Source organism: Notechis scutatus, chromosome 3 (genome assembly GCF_049901735.1).
Source record: "Notechis scutatus isolate UNSWTSFEM ecotype Mainland chromosome 3, rNotScu1.2, whole genome shotgun sequence".
NCBI classification, from domain to species: Eukaryota; Metazoa; Chordata; class Lepidosauria; order Squamata; family Elapidae; genus Notechis; species Notechis scutatus.
Genome location: NC_142011.1, coordinates 135,872,838 through 135,896,404, shown reverse-complemented (window position 1 = coordinate 135,896,404; position 23,567 = coordinate 135,872,838). Strand labels below are relative to the sequence as shown.

Below are 23,567 nucleotides of genomic sequence, written 5' to 3'. Positions count from 1 at the left end.
TGAACCAGAGTGCAGAGTGAAATTATAATAAAGCACAATTGGTTTATTGACAATGCCTGAGGCAAAAACACTGCTAAAAAGGTGTAGGGATACATCCTCTTTGTAAACTGATTCAAATCAGATTATATAAGGGATCAGACACAGCAGCAAGATGTTTGATTTGACATAGTACATCATATATCTAATCTCATCAGTGACTCCATTAGGGTATAACTATGAGGAAATAGGGCAGGACTACAATAGAGACTTGAGAGAACAAAAATGCAGTATTATAAAATATAACATTTCTTGTTTCTAGTGAGTAATTTTCTTTTCCAGAGCTTTGCTTGCCTCCCAGAATTTTTTTCTGGTTTATCACTATTTATTCCTTGCTTTCTAATGTTTTATGGCTGACAGATTAGTTTCCCAGGAAAGCATTTATGAATATTGCCTTGCCAAATTTTCAATTCAGCAGTTACCAAATTTGACACTACAAAGCTGGACTAGTACAGATAGTCCTCAACTTACAACAGTTTAGTGACCATTCAAATTGACAACAGCACTGAAAAAAGTGATTTATGACCATTTTTCACACTTATGACCATTGCAGCATCTCCATGATCACGTGATTTATATTTGGATGCTTGACAGCTGGTTCACATTTATGACTGTTGCAGTGTCCCAGGATCATGTGATCTCCTTTTGCAAACTTCTGACAAGCAAAGTCAATGGGGAACCAGATTCACTTAATAACCGTGTTACTAATTTAACCTCTGCAGTGATTCTGTTAACAAATGTGGCAAGCAAAATCGTAAAATGGGGCAAACTCTCCTAACTTAGCAACATCAATTGTGGTTGTGAGTTGAGGACTACTTTTTTTGGGGGGGGGGAGATCTATTAGGGTTATGGCCTTTAGCTTGAACATCCCAAATTCTCTTTCATTTGCCATTAGTGATAGCTCCCAAAAATGCTCTTAATAGAAGGAAATCAAAGTTCCCTGTGCAATATATTGCACTATATTTCTTTGTGAGCACTAGGAACAAATTATTTATACACCTGTTCTCACACGAACCCCTTACTTTGTGATTAGTATGTGATTAGAATTTTGAGAAAGAAAAACAAGAAGTTATTCAATAGGACATCTATCAGTATGAATAGTTTTAGCAAGCTATAGCAAAATTCATTCTAGTAATTTATCTACCTGTGTCAATTCCCATTGACTTCTTGAAATCAAAATCAATATTAATGATACATTTTCAGTACCATTCCTATGAACGTATATTAATAAGCACAGCACAGAAATCATTCTTGACCTTGTGCCATAAAGGACAGATAATCAATATCCCAAATGTCCTTGAACTCTGTCCTTGGACTATGCTAATGAAAAACTAAACAAACTGCTGGGCTGTTATAATTAAGAAATGGAGAAATAGAACAAGGAAATAAAGAGCATGTGGGTGATTTAATATTAAAGGTATTTGATAATGGTAACAAATTCTTAAGGCAACTCTTTTAACCTCAAACTATCCACTATTGACCTCACCCCATTCCTAAGAGGTCTGTAAGGGGCGTGCATAAGTGCACCATTGTGCCTCCTATTGTCCCCATTTATTTGTACCCATTTCCTGTATTCTTACTCATGTTTAATCTTATACCTATTATCTTGTAAGCAATTGACAAATAAAATAAAATAAATAAACTTCTTCTACCTAGGTATATTATATACTTACATGGAAATAGGAAGGTCATTCCAAATGTAAAGCAAGCAAGGAAAGCTTTAAAAATAGTAGTAAAACTGAAGACACTCGAGTCAAAGATGAGATTCCTGTTTAGGTAAGTTTTGTGAACCGAGAAAGGAAAGATGTGCAGCAATTTGTGAATTATTTCTGACATTTTATGCATACTTGTAACAAATTTGAATACTTTTTTGAAGTTAGTCTCATAGCTCAGAAAAATTAAATACTCTATAGCAAAGGTCAGAGACTGCTACTAAATTTCAGCAGAATAGAAGTACTCATCTCAAATGACCTAAGTGCTAGAGCCCACTGTAACTACATAGCCAAAAAGGCATTAAGAATTGTTAACCTAATCTTACGTAGCTTTTTCTCTGGTAATATTACACTAATAACTAGAGCATAATTTGTTAGACCAATACTCGAATACAGCTCATCAGTCTGGAACCCACATTACGTATCTGATATTAACACGGTTGAGAAAGTCCAGAAATATTTCACAAGAAGAGTTCTCCACTCCTCTACTCATTGCAGAATACCTTATGCCACCAGACTTGAAATTCTAGACCTAGAAAACCTAGAACTACGTCACCTTCGTCGATTTAAGTATAGTATATAAAATCATACATTGCAATGTCCTACCTGTCAATGAATACTTCAGCTTCAACCATAACAACACAAGAACAAACAATAGATGCAAACTCAAGGTTAATCGCACCAAACTTGATTGCAGGAAATACGACTTCAGCAATAGAGTGGTCAATGTCTGGAATACCCTACCTGACTCTGTGGTTTTTTCCCCAAACCCCAAAAAATTTAACCTTAGACTGTCTATTATTGACCTCACCCCTTTTCCTAAGAGGTCTGTAGGGAGCGTGCATAAGTGCACCAACGTGCCTACCGTCCCTGTCCTTTTGTTTATTTTATTTTTCTTATATGTATCCATGTATTCATAACTATGTTTTTACTTATACCTATTATCTTGTAAGCAATTGACAAATTAGAAAAAAGAAAAAAGAAATAAATACATCAAATTCTATTTGATTTTTTTTTAAATGCTGTTACTTTTCACAATAAGCCTTGTATCTGATGCAGCACAAATCAGTGACTTTCTCAAGTGAGTCCTTAGCTTTCATCATTCCCAGAGATGTGTATCAGATGGGGATCTCACATTCTTCATCTCTTCTCTCCCAGTCCTTGGGCTGGGTCTGAGTGGATTGGAACTGCATGTGGCTCTATGTAGTCCCTGAATCCAATAGTAAAGCATATATGCTCTTCAGGAGTGAACTCTCGGATTTGGAGACTTTTTCAGCTTGGTTGCTTTCTTGAAAACATTTCATTACCCAGGTGAATAACATTATACATAATACACGAGCACACAATAGTTACAAACTCAAAGTAAACCGCACCAAACTCGATTGCAGGAAGTACGACTTCAGCAACAGAGTGGTCAATGCCTGGAATACACTACCTGATTCTGTGGTTTCTTCCCCAAACCCCCAAAACTTTAACCTCAGACTGTCTACTGTTGACCTCACCCCTTTCCTAAGAGGTCTTTAAGGGCCGTGCATAAGCGTAACAACATGCCTACCATCTTTGTGCTAATGTTCCCTTTTATATATATATCCATTTCATGTATAATAATCATGTTTATACTTATAACTGTTATCCAATACATGCTCGACAAATAAATGTAAGTAAGTAAATAAATAAATAAATTACCCGAATGCAGGGAAATGAAGTTTACTGGCTGCTTACATAGAGTAGCTTGCTCTGCCAGTCTTGGTGAGAGTGAAGGGAATGTGTTCTGGGATCTTGTCCATGAATCCCCTGAATTTCAGTGCAATTTATCTACCACCTATCTCTTTGCTTAATCCTTTGGTCCATCCATTCATTTTTCTATATGGCCAGTCACGGGTCCGGCTAGATCAAACAATGTGCACAGTGCTTTTGCACATACAGGATGGAGACAATGCTCTATTCAGCAGAATATGAATGTTTTTTTTTTTAAACCCAAACCCCTACTTTACTTTCAGAAGCATTGTCTGATTTGCTGCCTGCTAAAGTCAGCAATCTGAGATTTTGGGTTTTCTTCAGACCCTCTGGTGTGGTGAATTGATTGAATTGGAGTTCATGGGGGTAAGCTACAAATATATAAAGTAATTGAAGGTAGGAAGCAGATAAATAGAGAGATGTGTATATGTGTGTACTTTACTATTCTTCAATTCCAACTCAAGTATTGGTCATGCAGTGATGTTGATTGTAAATACAGAGAGGATTAGTTTCTCTCTCCCTGTCCTCTTGTACAATTGAAGAACAAGCTAAACAGATTGCTGCACAAAAGAATCTTGATAAAGAAGCACAGAAAGTTAAAGCCATCCTCAATAAGTTTGGCTCCTTGGAATGGATGAGCCAGTATAAACATGCTTTTCAAATTGCCTAATGTAAAAATGCCTACACATTTTAAGACTGTATTTACTCAAGCAAGATTTGAGCATATGGGCACAATGGTTAAATGTGGAGGATTTAACCAAGTCCCTCATGATGAATGTACTTTCCTTTGTGGAGCCCAGAGACATATACTATTTGAATATCAATTGTATAAGAATATAGACAAATGATCTATTGGGGTCCTTAGAATAACATATTTTATGTGCAGTCAGAATACAGAAATCACCTGTATGGCCATTTATTTATATAACATAGTTCAGTTGAGATCTGCATTTGTGAGTCTGACTGAGGTAAATTGTAGGAGTGATACAGAATTAAGCATCACTTTCTTTATTTAATCAGTTTATTTTGTTCTATTTTACATACAGTTGTATGTAAAACAACTGAATGTAAAATAATAACTCTGAAGAGGCCAAAAGGAGCATTTACACAGCGCACGTGTTCATGTCAGTTCAACCAGACAACAATATGAAATCTTTTCAAAATTTTATCTTTATTGGTTTGGCTAGACAAATGAGTGTTGACTCTTTTTGGACATTTCCAGTTCATTTGATGATGGCTTTGGCAGCCTGCTGAACTTTTGAAGTTCATAGTAACTTGTCTATGCTCTCATGCCTTGATGATTGTGGAGTCTTAATAGTATATTGAGAAATATAGACTTTGTGTTGGTTTAGCCCATTTTTGGTAAGCTTTTAATATCTACTGAATTGTGTGTGTTCTCTACTGCCTGTTAATTATAGGGAATTTGACATATATTTTAAAGTGCAAAACCTGTAAAGTATATTAGCTGACTTTTCAACTAATGATAGGTATGCATTCAGTTCAGCATGTCAGGTGCTGTTTGTGACATCACCTCTGAGTTCCAAATTTCAAACTTATAAAACTGTAGCAAAAAAGGCACATATTTAATTTTTTATATACTATGTAACACAGTACATACTCCTCTTTCCATTTCATACATTATTGTATGACATTAAAATCTCATTCAGCCATAAGTTGTTGACTGGGAGATGACATATAGGCTTTGGCTAAACAAAAGGATTGATGAATATAAGTACAGTTGAAATCCTTTTGATTTAGATGCTTAGTTTTCATCAAATTGAGCACCACACAAGCACTGGCAACATTTTTAATGAATAGATCAGCAATTGTGGATTAACTTTGCCACCTAGTGCTGGAAAAGCAGACATGCAGAAACATATTCACCAATGTTCTGTACAATTGTGGTTTAAAATTTTATGAATTCAAGTGTACTCATTCTTTGCATACTGCTCAAAATTAGTGGAATAGCTTTGCAATGCTTAATGGGGAAAATGTAGCATAAGTAAAGACCAGGTTCAAAACAATGCAGGTAGTTGGGCAAATGTGTGTCTTCAGGGAAAATAGATCAGATAATATGGGATAAAGTAGATTTTTATGCACTTAGATATAGCACTAGATTTATAAAGTTAGTTCAGTTATTGAACCATCTGATGCTTAGGAAAATGGATATTTAAGATTCTCAATGTAAGGGTTTCCTCGCTTTTTTCTCTTTCTTTCTTTGCAGCTATCCTTCACTCTAATATAGATTTTGGATTTTTCTTTCATATGGCCAAAACATCTCATTTTACTTTAATAACTTGGAGGCTACTGTACTGTTTATTTATTAAATAGTAGGAATGAGGTTTGAATAATTTCAGTCTTTTGAGGAACACATCCTAGCAAGGTATTTCTTTAAACAAAATACCCAATCACAGCTTCCAGATTTGTCGCTGCCCAGAGTTTAAGAGGCTGTCTCCCTTAAAACCTGTTCAGGCAGGATCTTCATGAACTCTTTGCAATTTACTGTGCACAAGTCTGCTGCCTAGTTTTCCCTCATCTTTTTTTGCAAATTCCAGTACAAATCTTCCAGTTGTGAACATTTACAGCTTGTGCAATGGAGTGCACTGTTGGAAGAACTGAAGGACCAGGTAGGAACACACAATCATGGAGAATTCTGCTCAGAGTCATATTCAAGTGAGGGGGGGCATATAAATTTAATAAGAACTATGCAGTTACTAAGAGTCAACAATAACTTTATAAGATATCATTATCAGCACTTTTGTTTTATTAAGAAACAGAATACATGTATAAGACATAATACATAAACACAAGCATAAATCTAAACAACTCTGAGCTATTAAACCTGTGAGGTTCAGCATAGCCCTTACTACTACTTACACACATACACACAAGTGAGTAGTTTCCTTAAAGGTGCAGTACATCTTTAAGGCACAGTTAATATATAAACTCTCCAATTCAAAATGTCTTACAAAATATAAAAGCAACAGTTGAGACGCACCGTATTTTATTTTATTTTTTTCTCTGTTCATCTGCTTCATCCTTCCTTCTGTATTGGATTGACTATTTTGGCTCATTTACACCAGTCTTCCTCCTCCCTTTCAAAGCTTCAGGTATAGAATAGACCAAGGGTCTTCAAACTTGGCAAGTTTAAGACTTGTGGACTTCAGCTCCCAGAATTCCTGAGCTAAAATGACTGGAGGAGGAATTCTGGGAGTTGAAGTCCACAAGTCTTAAAGCTGCCAAGTTTGAAGACCCCTGGAATAGATGATACCTGACTCAATAGCAGTAACTGTGAGAGGGATCTAAGAGTCCAAATGGTCAGCCACTTAAATATGAGCAAGCATTAAAAGGCATTAAAAGAGGGACAGAATCAAGATCACATGAAATGCTAGTACCAATGTATAATGCCTCAGTAAGACCATACTTGAAATATTGCATCCAGTTTTGGTTGCCTCGATATAAAAAAATATCCTAGAAAGATTGCAAAGAAGAGCAATAAAGATGAATAGGGGACTGAAGGCTAAAACATATGAAGAACGTTTGCAGGAATTGGGTATGTCTAGTTTAACGTAAAGAAGGATTAGGGGTGACATGATAGCAGTGTTCCAATATTTCAGGGGTTGTCAAAGAGAAGAGGGAGTCAACCTATTCTACAAAGCACCTGAAGACAGGACAAGAAGCAATGGATGGAAACTAATCAAGGAGAGATCCAACTTAGAAATAAGGAAAAAAATTCCTGACAGAATAGTTAATCAGAACAGTTAACAGATTGCCTTCAGAAGTTCTGGGTACTCTAACACTGGAGGTTTTTAAGAAAAGATTGGACAGCCATTTGTCTAAAAAGTATAGGGTATCTTGCTTAAGCAGAGGGTTGGACTAGAAGACCTCCAAGGTCCCTTCCAACACTGTTATCTGATTTGTTTAGCAAAAAACATTGTAAACTCATTTAACAACCATCTTGCAGGCATTTGATCCCCATTGTGGTTGTAAGTTGAGGACCACCTGTACATTTATTGAGACTGGCTATAATAACAGAAGATTACAGGTTTGATTGCATTGTATTTCCTCTTTCTTTTCCTCCTTTTTATATTTTGGTGAATTAGAGAGGCATCTGCCTGAACTGCTTGCAAGTGTTATCTGGCCATTCTAGATTTAGAAAATGTTTTGCCCTTTGTCACCTTGATGACAGAGTTTCATATCTCCATCAAGGTCATTTTCCTTACTCTCTAATGTTGGGAAATGCAAATATTTGGCAGTGGAGGAGACACAGGTGATTCCAGTGATTGATGACTCTCCTAGGCAACAGCCTATGATAACCTGTCTCAGCCTTTCTGAAGATTTAAATATAATTTGGCTAACTGTTAAAAATTCAGCATCAGATATCTTTGCTAATCTACTGAAAATCAACTATTCAGTCCAAAGATCCCATTGAATTTTCTACTTGCTGCTAGATTCCCAACCCCTCCCCAGGCCTAATGAAGAAAACTTATATACATGCATAATGAAGCACACCCTAGAGTCATTCTGTCCCCATATTGAGCTTTATTTACTCAATTAATACCTCATATTTCCACAATAAATAGAGTTCAGAAATTCTTCTCCCCTCCCCTGGGGATATTACCAACCAATGTTTGATGAGAAAGGGAGAGGGAGGAAGCACACCCAGCTGCATTTTTTTTCCTGTCTTCACAACATCATCACCACCAATCTCCTTGTGGAGAAATTCTAGTGACATTTTTCCCCACATCAGAGGTGGTATCCAGCAGGTTCTGACCAATTCTGGAGAACCAGTAGTGGAAATTTTGAGTAGTTCAGAGAACCGGCAAATACCACCTCTGACTGGAGATTTTACAGTATCCTTCCCCTGCCACATCCACCAAGCCATGCCCACAGAACCAGTAGTAAAAAGTTTTGAATGCCACCACTGCCCCACATCCTAAGTTATTTACGTTTGCTTATAAACTGCTTTGAGTTGGTAGTTGCTTTGAATGAGGGAGGGGAGGGGGAGAAATAACAGAAAACACCAAAAATATTAATTCAAATCTTTTTTAAAAATCAAATCTATTAGAAGGCAAAAGGAGAAGGACATGGCAGAGGATGCCATGAGGTTAGTGTTGTTGAGGTAATGAACATGAATCTGGGAGATAGACAGGAGGCCTGGCATGCTATGGTCCATGGGATCACAAAGAGTTGGACATGACTTAGTAACTGAACAACAACAAATTAGCAACCATTTAAAAGAAATTACATAGCAATCCCCAACACTTCTATCTGGAATCCTTACTTCTGATAGTGAATGGGCTGAAACAAATGGCAAAAGACTGAAAAAAAAATTATGTCCTTCTACAGCAGGATTGTCAAACTCATGTCATCGTGGTGATGTCACGTGACATATCGGGACTTTTCCCCCCTTCGCTAAACCGGGTATGGGCACGGCCAGCGTGTGACACATCGAGCCCACAGGCCAAGAGTTTGACAGCCCTGTTCTAGAGGACCTTAAAGATAAAATTTGCCTTGTCCCTTGATAAGGAAGCTGCAGAGCCCTAGAAATAGCCATTGTGAGGATATCTTCTGCCTTACCTGTCAAAGATATTTCTGACTGATGGGAATGAAAATGGTTTCTTCCAAGGATTTTAAAACTCAGCCAGATTGATTTGAAATAATGTGTTATGGCCAAATTCCCAGAAATCTTGGCTACTTCCACTGTAGGATTATTGTGATGTTATTTTCCATTATTTCTACCATCAACATCCTATTATTTCAGGTGTCAGTCAGACGTTATCTTGAAAGGGATATATAATAATCTCTATAATCTTATTGAGAAAAGAAACCTCTGAATGATTTGCATTTGGGTAAGGCTAGCAAGATGCTTGAATGCTAATTTGTTGAAGCTATAATTGTGTATTACTCAAAATAGGTGACATTTCAATGATATTATTAATCACCCTATGGAGCACTGCACACCAGAACAACTAAACACAAGAACAGTTTTTCCCCGAAAGCCATCACTCTGCTAAACAAATAATTCCCTCAACACTGTTCAACTATTTACAAAGTGTGCATTACTATTACTGTTAATCTTCTCATCACTCCTTCTCATCCATCCCCTTCCACTTGTGGTAGGACTGTAACTTTGTTGCTTGTATCCTTACTATTTATATTGACTGTTTCCTAATATGATTTGATTGTTGATTGTACCCTATGACTATCATTAAGTGTTGTACGTTATGATTCTTGATTCTTAATGAATGTATCTTTTCTTTATGTATACTGAGAGTATTTACATCAAGAAAAATTCTTTGTGTGTCCAATTACACTTGGCCAATAAAAGTATTCTATTCTATTCTATTCTATTCTATTCTATTCTATTCTATTCTATTCTATTCTATTCTATTCTTTCATTCATGGCCAGGTCTTTATGTGATTGTCCTTTATTTTGGTGGCTTTTGATTTCTTAGTGTAACTTTTATATTCAGTAATTGGACATGCTGATTAGCAATCTATGTAAGTAGAAAGACTAAACTTAAAATGATTTTTATTTTATTTTTTATTTATTTATTTGATTTGTCAATCGCTTACAAGATAATAGATATAAGTATAAACATGAGTAAGAATACAGGAAATAGGTACGAATAAATGGGGACAATAGAATAAGGATGGTAGGCACGATGGTGCACTTATGCATGCCCCTTTTTTGGAGGGTTATAAATTTTATTTCTGATTAATTCAATGAAATTAGACCAATCTAAACCAAATTGGGTATTTGAGGAATATTATTCTTATTATATATTTTTGTTAGATAACTATGTTAATTGAATGTAATTCTTACTTTAAACCAACTCAGGCTAATATTGTATTTATATGCATGTCAGTTACTCTAGTTTAGCAATGAATTTCCAACTTAGTTTAATGTAGAGCCTTCAAATTCCCACCCAGTCTCAAATAATACAACTCTTGCAGCCCAAACCTCCCAACCAACCAAAAATCAAATTTGAATCTGTGGGACTGAGTCATCCTGTTTTTTAAAAAATGTGTACTGCTTCTGGATCCATGTTGCTATTAGCCACTATTTCTTTATTTAACTCAATTTAGGCATTGCCCAATTCCAAATCATCCATGGATAGTTCACAATAAAAATAAAAGCACAAGATGGAACAAGATGAGATCCAATCACTCCATACAAGACATAAAGGGCTCTATCCATCTCAACCCCAGCCTGAAAGAACCACCAGGTCTTCAAGGCTTTTCAGAATTTGATCAGGATGGGAGTCACATGGAGATAGGCAGGGGGAATCTCATTGTGAAATCCCATTGTAAAAAAAGAGGCACATTTCTGAGTCCCCATAGATGGAACTGTTTGATTATAAAGACCTGGAGCATACTAACTCTGCTGGCATATACTGGCCATCAGAAACCATGGGAGATGTAGGGCTTTATAGGTAATGGCCAGCATGAATTAAATCCATATATAAAACTAAAATCTTTGTGTCATCTTGAGAAATGATGCAAAATCACTACAAAACTCTAAATTGTAAAATTTACACTGATACCACTCACCATTATTTATTACTATCTAAAATAAATAGACATGATCTTTTGAAAAGAAAAATAAATACTTCAAAACAATCAGTAAAAACAATCATCAGTCCATATCAATAGAAGGCAATATAAAACTCATTCACTACTTTTAAAATATCCCAACCAGATTTCCTTACCAGGCCTTCTGGCAAGACATAAGGTACATAAGCTGTAATTTAGACCACACCTTCAGGACCAGATATTCTTCATCCTTGGTTAGATTGGGCCATGATAGATATAATATGGGAGAATTGTGAATAGGAACTATGAATAGGAATATTTAGATCATTACTGTAGAGCTAATTCTTATCTTGAGTTGCTGATTTTCCACAGGCTCCATATTAAATTGTAAAATTCTGCATTGGTATGATTCTCAGGGGTATCTTAACTTTCAGAAGAAAAATCTGGTATGGTTGTTCTATCTGAAATGTTTCATTGAGGAGAAATAAGTTTGTTATTCCTAAATTTTATAAAATTCTGCTTCCGTGTTTGGCAAATCTCCTGTTTGAGACATAATCCCTATTCAGGCATTCAGATGTCCGCAACATACAGGCTACATTGGGACACATGCATTGGCTTCTGCTTTATTTATTTCCATCTTTATCAGATTGATGGTGAAAATCTAAAGCACAAGTTCCAGAAATGACCATTCTTGCACAGCTCTTATACCAGTATAAGACATTGACTAGTGAAAATGCTGAAATATGCCCCAAGAAAATCTGATGGCCTTGAAAAATGGCATACCATTTTTAAAATAAATATAAAATGATTTTTTAATCTAAAACCAGCAGAAAAGAGGAGATAATGGTCTGAGGCATTTTCAAAGAATTAAACAATCTCTATTTATTGATTTTATTCATTTATTTACAATAATTTAGTGCTGCCTACTGACTAGACTCTAATGGCTTACAATTTTAAAAATGTTAAGGTCAATAATCTATGTAAATCAATCCAATAATATCCATGCAATCAATACCTATGCTGTCACTGCTCTTATATTCAAATGCCCCATGAGAGAAGACTGTTATCACCATCTTTCTAATTACTGAATGGGAACAGCATCTTGACTTTGTAGAATAAGCTTCTCTGAAGTGATGGAGTTGCTACCAAGAAAGCCATAGTCAGGGCTTTTGCCCGCTTGCTTGTTTGGTCTCACAGAAAGTGGGCACCCTATCTGACTAGGCTGTGTCTACTTAGCACATATATTTCCAAAAGTATTGGATTAAGTGAAGTGTGCCATCCTCACCCACATCTGCTATAGACCATCAAAAGAATGACCAACGTGTTTTTGCCCCATGACTAGGCTTGAGCCCTGACTAAAAAGGATTTAAATAATATTTATTATGCAGGGTTACTTCTAGTTGTAGTCCAGTCATCTTTTTTAGTTTCCACTTTGTCTTTACATCCACATTTTGATCACTGCTGCAATCACTGCCTGCAACGGTCATAAGTGTAAAAAAATTTCAGAAGTCACTTTTTTCAGTGTTGTAACTTTGAACAGTCATTAAATGAATCATTGTAAGTCGAGGACTACCTGTATTTCTGATAATAATTGGTTGTTAATGAGTGGAGTGGGAAGGACTGCCATCTTGGATCTATCTCAACCCTGAGCATGGTGCCATGAGATGTGTCCATGTGGGTTTTTTAAAACACCCAGTGTTTGTACTGTGCATGGTGATTCTCACACATGATTTCTTTTGGGGATTACTGAAGTGATCATACAAGACAGCATGATTGCATGAATTTTTTAAGAGGTTTTAGGCTGCAGTCTATGCAAAACAATGCTCACTGCTTTGAGTAAAAAGATGCTTTGTCGACTCACAAATACAAGCTTCTTGGGAAATGATATATTTCATCAGATCTAACTCCTTTCCCATTATGTTTCAAACCTTTTAATTTCATCCCAAGAAATAGCAGAAAGAAAGGAAAGTACAGTGCAGAACTTTTATGAAAAAAATAATAACAGACCTCTGTCAATCTGTGTTCCTCAACTTTGACAACTCTAACATGTGGACTTGAGCTTCCATAATTCCCTAGTCAAGAGGGCTGGCTGGGGAATTCTGGGAGTTGAAATACACACATTAAAGTTGTCAAGGCTGAGAAACTCTGCTGTAAAGAATCCCCATAATACATTTTTTTCTAAGTATCATAAATCCTTCCCAAGCCTTTCAATCTCTTCCAAGAGGAAATCAACATCTGCTTTTTTGGTTGCTGGATTAGAGAAGACCATTCGGAAAAAGTTCACATTGTCCCCTAAAGGCTGGTAGCTAACCATCGTAGTGCCTTCTTCAATTATCCTTGCTTTTATTTTTGGAGCAACCTGGATAGATAGGACAGAAAACAATACTTAATTCTGGGATAATGCATTGAAGAGACTAAGGAATAAGTAGTAACAGCCATTATTTTGGAATGATGGCAGAAATATGAATTAAAGTGTATGTTTATATTGTATTAAAATATGGAAAAACTTATGCTTATCAATATTGATATTTTAGAAACGTCTTCATATTGATATTAACTTTTTTCTTTATCTTTCAAGACTTAAACATTCTAGTGTTAAAATTATCCAGTCAATATGGTATAAATAGCACTGTATCCAAGTAATATAATGTATTACTTATGCCTTATCATAATTCAATAAAACAAATTAAAGAATGAAAAAAGGATTCAATGGTGAGTCTTTGATTAGAAAAATAAACAAAGTAGAAACAGTCTGGAATGAAATGTTGGGTGAAACCATGCAGAATCAAAACAGTCCATCAGAAGCTGAAGGCAAAACCAGACCTTCAGCCACTGCAGATTGTATCTACTATGCATAGATTAGACTACCCTTTCCCAAATGCTTGATTGCATGACCCTTCATCTCTAGAAGTCATACTCAATGGTTCATTGGTAAGGATAGTAAGAATTGTCCTCTACCATATTTAACTTATGTGAAATATGGAGGGATAGATAGAACATTTTAGTTCCGTAAATACTTACTCCAACACAGTGCTTTTCAAACTTGGCAACTTTAATATGTTTGGACTTCAACTCCTAGAACTCCATACCCAAAATGGTTGGCTAGAGAATTCTGGGAACTGAAGTCCACACATATTAAAGTTGCCAAGATTTTTTTTTGAGGGGGGGTGGGAGCCAGAAAATGTACATATGAACTTTTACCTGATGAAGTCTTTTGTCTCTTTCTGGCCCCTTTGGGATATGTCGAAGACTTGGTGGGATATACCAGAAGCATACATTGCTAAATTCAGGCTTGAAGATTTAAAAAAAGAAGAGATCTAATAAAACATTTTTATTTCTGCAACAAATGTTCTACTTTATCAAATGGGCAGGGAAAATTGTAACCTGAAGTCTTATAAACAAAATTAAAATAAATCCACTCTTTGTGCAAAATCCTTACCATCAATATGAACCCATGATAAGCCCATGAATTGCTCTGTTGGCATTTTCTTGTACCTAATGACATTGCATGAGTTCTTCTCTTTTCCATTTAATGCCCAGCATGAAAAAAAAACTCATTGGAAATTTCAGCCACTCTACTTCCTTCTTTCCTTCAGAATTGCCTCTCCATTAAACACAACTATTCATCCCTGTTTAACATAGGGTAAAATATTTTCTACTGCCAACCCAATAAACATCACGAAATAGCTCAGGGGTCATTTCTCCACTGCCGAGTCAAAATTCATTATGAATTAAGCTAACACTTGTTTTTATTAAGTTTGCTGAAGCCTTAAATATTGGCTGAATTTGTTTCTGCATGAACATAAATTTTAACACTTTATTGAGAATTAGCATTGGTTCAGGTGTATGATATTTCCATCAAACATTTATTAATATCTACGGAGATAAAATGTGTGAAAACACAATCTATTTAAATTTTATTAATTATATACAAGTCTCTGAGGCATCTCAATGAATTATTACACGTTTTAAAACTGGTTATTTTCTATTAGCTCAGAAAAAAATTGATGTGTGTGAAGAACATTCCATAAATACAAAAAATTTAAGCTGTAGAACCTTTCCAGATCTAACTTATATTGACTTTAATTTTTCATAGTCCTTTTTTTTAGTTTAGTGATCATTTTACAACTGCTATTTGTGAAGCATTTTTATGTCTTTTGATTCATATTGCACATTTGCTACTCTATTTTTCTCTCCTGGGGCATTATGAAAACTAAGGATTGCTTTTTCTGATGTTCACATATTTATGAAACATTTTTCATTTTACATGTTAATAGCTCAGGGAAATCTCTGGGGCTTAACATCAAATAAATATGCACCCACATGAATTTGTAAAGAAGTTCTGGAAAATGTAGAATTCTAGCATTAGAACTCTACTCAGCTGAAGCAGAAATATGAGGTTCATACCCATTTTTAAACATATTTTCATTTAATCTGATTAATTTATTTGGAGCTACTGAATCTAGCGAAAAAGATGATTCATTTTTCCTAGTCACTGGAAATCTTGATTCATACCCAGAATGTGTAATGCAAAGAATTCACTTGCATGAAGGTTCATATGCAAAGTTTCAGCTAAGGAAAAAATAAAGACTGAGGGGAAAAAAAATTGGAGGAGGTGGGGGTAGAAGAGGAAAAAACACATTTATTCCCTATAATCCAGCCAAGAAAGACTGGAAGACCTTTGTAACTTTTGTGATAATTAACTTAGTATGCCCATTTATTATTTTATTTATATCCTGCCATTATTGTTTTTACAAATAACTCAAGATGGCAATTACAGGCAATATTCCTTCTTCTTCCTATTTTCCCACAATAACAACCTGCGATGTGGATTGGGCTGAGAGAGACTGGCCCAAAGTCAGCCAGCTGGCTTTCATCGCTAAAGCAGGATTTGAATTTATGATCTCCTGCTTTCTAGCTGGTTTCTTAACCACTAGACCGAACTGGCTCTTTTCATCCTTTGTGAAGAAGACTTGTGGGATCTGAACACTATAGAACAGGGGTGTCAAACACAAGGCCCGGGGGCCAGATATGGCCCATGAGGCCATCCTGGAATCAGCAAAGGGCTGGCCTGTGGTCCTCTGCCAGCAAAACTAGAGCTCGGGAGGTCCGCAGGCAGTCCGCCGAGCTCCATTTTTGCTGGCATTGGGTTACAGGAGGCTATCACAGCTGAAAATGGAGCTCAGGAACCTCATGCCACCACAGGTGCCCCCAATACAGGTGATGTCGAGCTTGCCACACCCACCCTGCCCACGCCCATAGCCCTGGCCCTCCAAGGTCAAACACAACACTGATGCGGCCCTCAATGAAATTGAGTTTGACACCCATGCTATAAGATTAACAAAATAAAGAAGTAATACAGAGACTTCTTGACGCTGTTAACTCCTAACCTCAGCATCAAAAACCAGCTCATAGTTGTTTCTTGTCTTGAGTTCCTTGTAAAGATATTCTGCAAGTTCCAAAAATTTGTTGATAAGAATTTCAAATCCTCCTGTGCCCTGTAAGATACAAAAGGCAGAACAAACATGAGTCATTCTATTGTCTACTGCAAGTTGGCAGGGTAAAATATCAATGATTTATCTGGGGCCAGCAAACAATTAAAATGAGATCCTCCCACTGTAAAGTAACATAATGGCTATATTGTAATTTCAGAAGCTGCCTTTTCAAGAATACAAAGGTTCCTCTGCAGATTTTTATTAGAGCTTCATTAAAAAGAAGTCCAGTAATGTTTAATAAATACTTTTATTGCTGAGGCCCAGCAATACTGATCAGAATTTATATCATTAATTAATTAATTAATTAATTCATCCATTCATTCAAATGTATTGCAAATGGATATGTGTGTATACATTTATTAATGGTATTGATTTTCATTGAAAAAATATTCTCAAGTGATGCGGTTTGTTATAGAATGAACTAAATCTAACATTAAAAACTATGAAACTAAAAGCAGCCAACTTGTTCATCTTTAGTCAGACACTTCATCCAGTAATGAATGTGCTCCTACTTTAGCTCTCCACATTAGCCATAGTTTGAAGACATCAACATGTCGGCCACACTGGATTGATTTGTCTCCGGTGTCATAAACTGTATCATAAGCCTTGTCTGATTGGAAGAGATAGTCAGCACAGAGCTGATTGCAGGCTTGGAGAAGACCCTAGGGGAGATAGAGAATGAGAAAAGCTTTGACCAACTATTTTATTGTACATATTGGCTCAATGGCTAAGACACCGAGCTTGTCGATCAGAAAGGTTGGCAGTTCAGCAGTTCGAATCCCTAGCACCATGTAATGGAGTGAACTCCCCTTACTTGTCCCAGCTTCTGCCAACCTAGCAGTTTGAAAGCGTGTAAAAATGCAAGTAGAAAAATAGGGACCGTGTGCGTTCCGTGTGCCTTCGGCGTTTCGTCATGCTGGGCACATGACCACGGAGACGTCATTGGACAGCATTGGCTCTTCGGCTTTGTAACGGAGATGAGCACTGCCCCCTAGAGCCGGAAAATGACTAGCACGTATGTGCAAGGGGAACCTTTACCTTTATGATCTGATATACTTCTAGAAATGAATCAGGACAGGGCTGTGATTCCCACCAAGCCAAATGTATAATATCCATGTATTAAATTGCTCCTCAGTTAATGGCCACTTGTTCAGTGACTAAAGTTGTGATAGTACTGAACAAGTGGTAGTTACAACCAGTCCTCAAAATTCTGGCTGTCACAGCAGCCCTGTGCTCATCATCAGTTCACGATTCAAGTGCTTGGCAACAGTTGTAGTATCGTACGGTCATGAGGCTACCTTTTGTAATCTTCCTTGTCAGTTTCCCACAAGCAAAGTCAACAGTGAAATCAGCAGGGAAGGTTGTAAGTCAGTTCCATCACTTTTTTTTCTCCTAAGGAGCCTCACTTGTATTCCGTAATGAACTCGTGCTGGAGCAAACTGTCCCCAGCTCCACTAATCGTCTCTATTGCCCGCATGAGTGCTCAAAAGTAAGCCAATTAATTTCAGTAAAAGTAGCTTCCATACGATACAATGGTAGCCTTGTCCTACAAATCTTTCCTTGTACAATATTATTTCAACATTATTTAGATAGAAACATTATTTTTATAGCAAACAGGTAGGCCTACCTGGACAAAAAAAAAAAGCAAATTACCTTTTCATGGACTAAAAAAGCCGAGCACTGTAGAGGAACACCCATCAGTTTGTGAGGATTCCATGTAACAGAGTTGGCTCTAATTAAAGAAGAGAACTTTAATATCTGCAACTGCTTTAATATCTGTGTTAATAGCTGCAACTATATGATTATAGAAACTCAACAAAAAAAACAGAAACAAAGAAAGGGGATTTTAAATATGGAACACTTAAAGAAAATATAAGTATTTTTTTAAAAGCTGGAAAAAATAAACTCTAAAATTATGTACAGATCTCTGATCACTCTATGATCCTGTGTAAATGTATGCATTTATTCACTAGTCATTCGGGCACCATACAATCACACACCAATTCGGTGAAAAACCACTGTTCACTGTATATAAGTATCAGACTGGAAGTGGTTGATGGATTAAGGGAAGATCCCACCCTCAAATGCATCGTGTTTCCTTCTTCCCCATTCTTTTAACTGTAATTGTAATGTAATACTGTTCTTAGGAATATTTATTGTTCATGATTTTATTGGCGTTTAATGTTTGTAAGCTGGCCAAAGTCGCCTCGAGGTGACATAAGTGGCAAACAAATATAATAAACACAAACAAACAAACAAAAATATTTATTAATAAGTTTGCGTTTTTAGTTCCTGATTATCACCAGTTCTTTTACTTGGTACATAAAATGAGGGAAGTATTCCCACATTCAGTTTAACTGCAAGTGTGAATCGGTTTGTTTAGGGGAAAATTGTACCCTCTGTGATTAGTTGAACTGGGTCTATTAATGCTTTTCCATTTTCCCAACGTATATCTCTTTGACCTTCAACTGATGCACAGGTTGTAGGAATAGGATCTAGATTTTTCCCTCCTGCTTCTCATAATACAACTCACTTTGGTTGTCCATGAGTCATTATCATTGTAATTATATTCTTTATCTTCTCTTCAGGGAGAGGTTAGAAACAAACAAACAAAAATACTACATTAATCTCACTGCCGTACAAATAAATTACATCACAAGATGCTTACCTTTCAATGCCGCTCAACTTATGGGAATGCTTTCTTGACAATAGTAAACCACCTCCCCACGATGCCTATTGAAATTAAACACACAGTTATCTAAATGAAAAGATTCCACCTTTTATCACATTTTGCCAGCCATACTTACTACAGTGGCCTTTCAAAAATATAAGGGAAAAGAATCCCAAAATGAGAAAACAGAGAAAAAAGAAAAGTCTGATTGTCTGATTTTATAAAACTTTTGCTTTTTATTAAGCAGAATACAGAGTAGTTCTTTCTGTTCTGTTATATTCTGGGAGTGGAGGAGCAGTGCTTGAGTGGAAATAATTGTATTTTATAAGGTATTAAAAATAAAAGTTATTGTATTAGTATTACCGTATTTGCCGGCGTATAAGGCGACTTTTTGCCCTAAAAACATGCCTCCAAGTGGGGTGTCGTCTTATGCGCGTGTAAATACATTGTCACTCGGTGCAAGAAGCGACGGGCGGAGCTCCGCAGCTTGCGAAGCCCCTTCAAGCCCAGCCCGGAGTCTCTTCTCCTCCTCCCACCCACCCACCCACCCTCCGCCCGGCTCGGGCGCTTGCGAGGCCAATCTGGAGGTGGGGTGGGGTGGAGCGGGAGGAGTCTCTGGCGGGGCCGCCCAGCCAGCCCCGAGCCGCGTAATGGCCCAGGGAGTGGGGGGGAGAAGGTGGTGGGGGTGGACTGTGGCGCCCCTCCTTCTGAGCAGCGGGCGGGGGGCGGCAATTTGCTCCTCCGCTTCTCCCTCCCTCTTTGAAAGACCGGGAGGGCTGTGCTTGGGGCGGGGGATGTCCTCAGGAAGTTCCTGATGGGACCCCGCTGGGCAGGGCCACCCAGCTCCCGAGCTGCTTTCAGGGTCCCCTTGGGAAGAAAGGGTCCGGTGGGCGGTGGAAGAAGGCGGCGCCCTCCTCCCGCCCCCTGTCCCGTCCCGTCCCTCCTCTCGTCCCTCCTCCCCTCCCCGCTTAAGAGAGAAAGATCTGCCTCCCTGCACCGAGCTTCCACCCGGCGCCGCGTCTCCCGGCCAGCGCGCGCTTGCGACTTGGGAACCGGCCAAGCGACTTTAAAACCGAGCAGAGGCCAGAGATAGCTGGAATTACCCTCCACACCACACACACACACACACACACACACACACACACACACACAGAGAGAGAGAGAGAGAGAGAGAGAGAGTGAGTGAGTGAGTTGGCAGCTGTCCATCCCCACCCTTGGAGTCCCGATGGCACGCACGTGAGGGCTGTCACAAAGAAAGGGAGAGGAATTGAGTGCCAGCCTGAGAAAGGCGAAGCTGCCTCTCTAAAGCATTTTGGTGGCTTTGTAAGTTTGGGGAAAGGGGTTGGGGGTGTCAATCAAGAATTATATCCAGAATACCCCAAGTGTTACAACTTACCGTGTTGCCGGCGTATGAGACGACTTTTTTGCCTTGAAAAGCATGCCTCCAAGTGGGGGGTCGTCTTATACTGCAGTATTAGTTATATATTTCAACAGTGGAAGGAAAAACTAGAATATCCAATTTTGGAGAATCAATGATACCAAGTATGATGGAATAAATTAGAAATAGGAATGGGAATAGGAAAAATAATAGAACAGAACAGAATAGAATAGAAGCCGGTAGGGACCTTGGAAGTCTTCTAATCCAGCACTCTGCTCAAGCAGGAGACCCTATACCAGTGGTGTCAAATTCATATCGTCACGGCAGCATCATGTGACGTATCAGGACTTTTTTCTCCTTCGCTAAACTGAGCGTAGGCATGGCCAGCATTTGATGCATCCGGCCCAGGGCTGTGAGTTTGACAGCCCTGCCCTATACCATTTCAAGTGGTTGTCCAGTCTCTTCTTAAAAACTTCCAGTGATGAAGTGCCCATGATTTCTGAAGGCAATGTGAATATACATTTAACAGATAATCAGAGTTGGAAGGGATCTTGTAGGTCATCTAGTCCAACCCCCGCCCAAGCAGGAGACCCTACACCATTTCTGACAAATGGCAGTCCAATTTCTTTTTGAAAGTCTCAAGTGATGGCACTCCCACAACTTCCGAGGGCAAGCTGTTCCATTGGTTGATTGTTCTCACTGTCAGAAAGTTTCTCCTTACAATTTAAACATGAAATTGACTAATTAGAAATTATTATTTCATGTTTATTGGACACTCAAAAGAATGATCATTATTTTTTTATGTGGGCATTGTAAAAGGTTTAACAGTTTTTCTTAATTCATATGATCTGGTCTTTCCAATTGTAGCCTTATTTTGGTTTTAAATCACTGTCAAAATATATAGGAAAATAATGTTATAGTTAAGGAACCATGTAATGTTTAATTATATTTGTAAAATATGAACTTTGTCATCTCATGAGAAGCTTTGGCTCTATTGGAGCAACTGGAAAGAAACTTACTCTCTAATATTAAGGACAGTACATAGGATATGGCTTTGTTATCTAATGATAAGGATTGAATTAATGTTATATTGTTATTGTAGTTATTGATCCTTTTTCTGATTCTCTTGTTGTCATTTCCAGTATATACCAATCACCATTTTATTTATTTATTTATTTATTTATATCCCACCTTTATTATTTTTACAGATAACTCTGGGTTAAGGTCACTCAGCTGTCTATCATCGCTAAGGAGAACCCTTAGCCAGGTTCTAGCCTGGGCCTTAACCACTAGGCCAAACTGGATATAATAACAGTATGCTGATATGATGGTGCAGCAGGTTATTCTTTGACTTCAGTTTTCTACTTGTATCCTTTATTGAAAATATTGTGTTTAAAACATTTTAAGTTAAACTATGCTTTTTAAAAGTTTAAATAACATAATGTACTGTTTGAGAGCTGGCTTGATGTAGTGGTAAAGGCACCAGGTTCAAAATCAGGAATCTGTAAGTTCTAATCCTTTGGCACAAAATTGTCTGGGTGACATTGAGTCTTTTAGCTTCTGCAGTCCAGACAGTTGCGAGGACTCAACAAAAAGTACATTTTAAAATGTATCATGTTATGTACTGAATAATATGAATTAGTCATAGGAAGGAAATTACTGAAGTCAAATAACAAATCTCCTGCAACATCCCATTAGTTATATTCTGGCTCAGGGTGTTATGCTGATATAACCAAGATTTTCTTCTTACCTAGGTTTACATTAAGTGAATAATCTTAAGGGTGGCAATGACCTTTCTCTCCTTGAAAGCCAGTAACATCTTTCATGGTTATTTCTGCTCATTGTGTGTAATTATAAATCAATCTTATAAATCAACCAATTCACTGAGTTCTAAATGGTCTTAATAACTGTTATTTATACACATGTCTTTGGTCTGTGTGAATATTTATCTGAGCTGTATAAATCTATCAAATAGATGTTACAAAATCTGAAAAAACAAACACTAGAGTTTGCAATATCCATAGAAACAAGCAACCTCTCTTCCAATCATTAAAGCCATCCAGAGTCATTTTGGAGGGTAAAATGGGCGGCATATAAATTTAATCAATCAGTAAGTATATTTTTTCTAGACTCATAAAGCTGATTTGTAAGCTGCGTCAAGCTAACTCTGCATACTGAGGAAACTGGGCCTGTACATTTGTGAGCGGATAGCTGGCAGCAGCTTATAGAGCAGCCCAACTTCGGTTTCACCACAAATTTGTTGAAGCACTGAGTGTGAAAATAAGGATCTTACATCCACATGCAGCCAAAGATTGTATTTTTCACAAATGTCAGCAATGTTGGCAAGAGGATCAAAGGCTCCATAGACTGTTGTCCCAGCAGTGGCACTAACATACAGTGGTATTTTTCCCTGAAAAAGAATATAACATCCTACATTAAAGCAAAGGCAATTTGTCCTCTGTCAGAATCATTATTATAATTAAAACATCTTTCCATTTTGGATGGGGTGCCTAGGTACTATATATATAGTGAGGACATTTTAGCTCAGAAGAGATCAATTCATGTATTAATTGTGTGCTTTAAACTTTCATAACTTTAAACATCTTCCTTATTAACTATCAGATAATAAATATTGCATTAATAAAAATGTGTCAATAAAATAATAAAATAAAATGCCTTCTTCCAACCAAACAAAGCATAACTTGTAATGCCCTCAAGTGAAGACTGATTTCTGGGAACTTGAATGGTAATATTGACAACAATATGAAGTGACTTGTCACCGTTGCCTTCTGGGATGATTCTCAATCTAACACTTTCCTTCCAAGTACAACTTTTTCTAAGTCCTGTTTACCTTCTAAGCCCACAAAAAATTATTAAAGTACTATTGACTTTCATAGACATTATTAGAAAATTTAAAAATGGTGAATTGGTGCATCCTAAAGAATTTTTATGAGAATATGCCAACAAGAATCTGGGATCATAGCAGATGTGGTATTCAG

The 23,567-nt window shown here is 37.2% G+C and overlaps 1 protein-coding gene across 5 annotated transcripts in view; it reads right to left on the bottom strand.

Moving 5' to 3' along the window:
- Window positions 1-12,197: 12,197 nt before the first annotated feature.
- LOC113417145 (glutamate decarboxylase 1-like) overlaps window positions 12,198-23,567 on the bottom strand; it is a 35,424-nt gene continuing 24,054 nt past the window's right edge. For all 5 annotated transcript variants that reach the window (XM_087961185.1, XM_087961187.1, XM_026675382.2 and 2 more), the window contains 7 exons: window positions 22,862-22,978; window positions 19,188-19,252; window positions 18,173-18,251; window positions 17,032-17,181; window positions 16,415-16,522; window positions 14,226-14,315; window positions 12,198-13,383 (listed from right to left, as the gene is read on the bottom strand). In XM_087961185.1, the coding sequence (XP_087817311.1) occupies window positions 13,210-13,383; window positions 14,226-14,315; window positions 16,415-16,522; window positions 17,032-17,181; window positions 18,173-18,251; window positions 19,188-19,252; window positions 22,862-22,978 (783 nt within the window). In that variant the 3' untranslated portion in view covers window positions 12,198-13,209. The remainder of the gene's footprint in view (window positions 13,384-14,225; window positions 14,316-16,414; window positions 16,523-17,031; window positions 17,182-18,172; window positions 18,252-19,187; window positions 19,253-22,861; window positions 22,979-23,567) is intronic.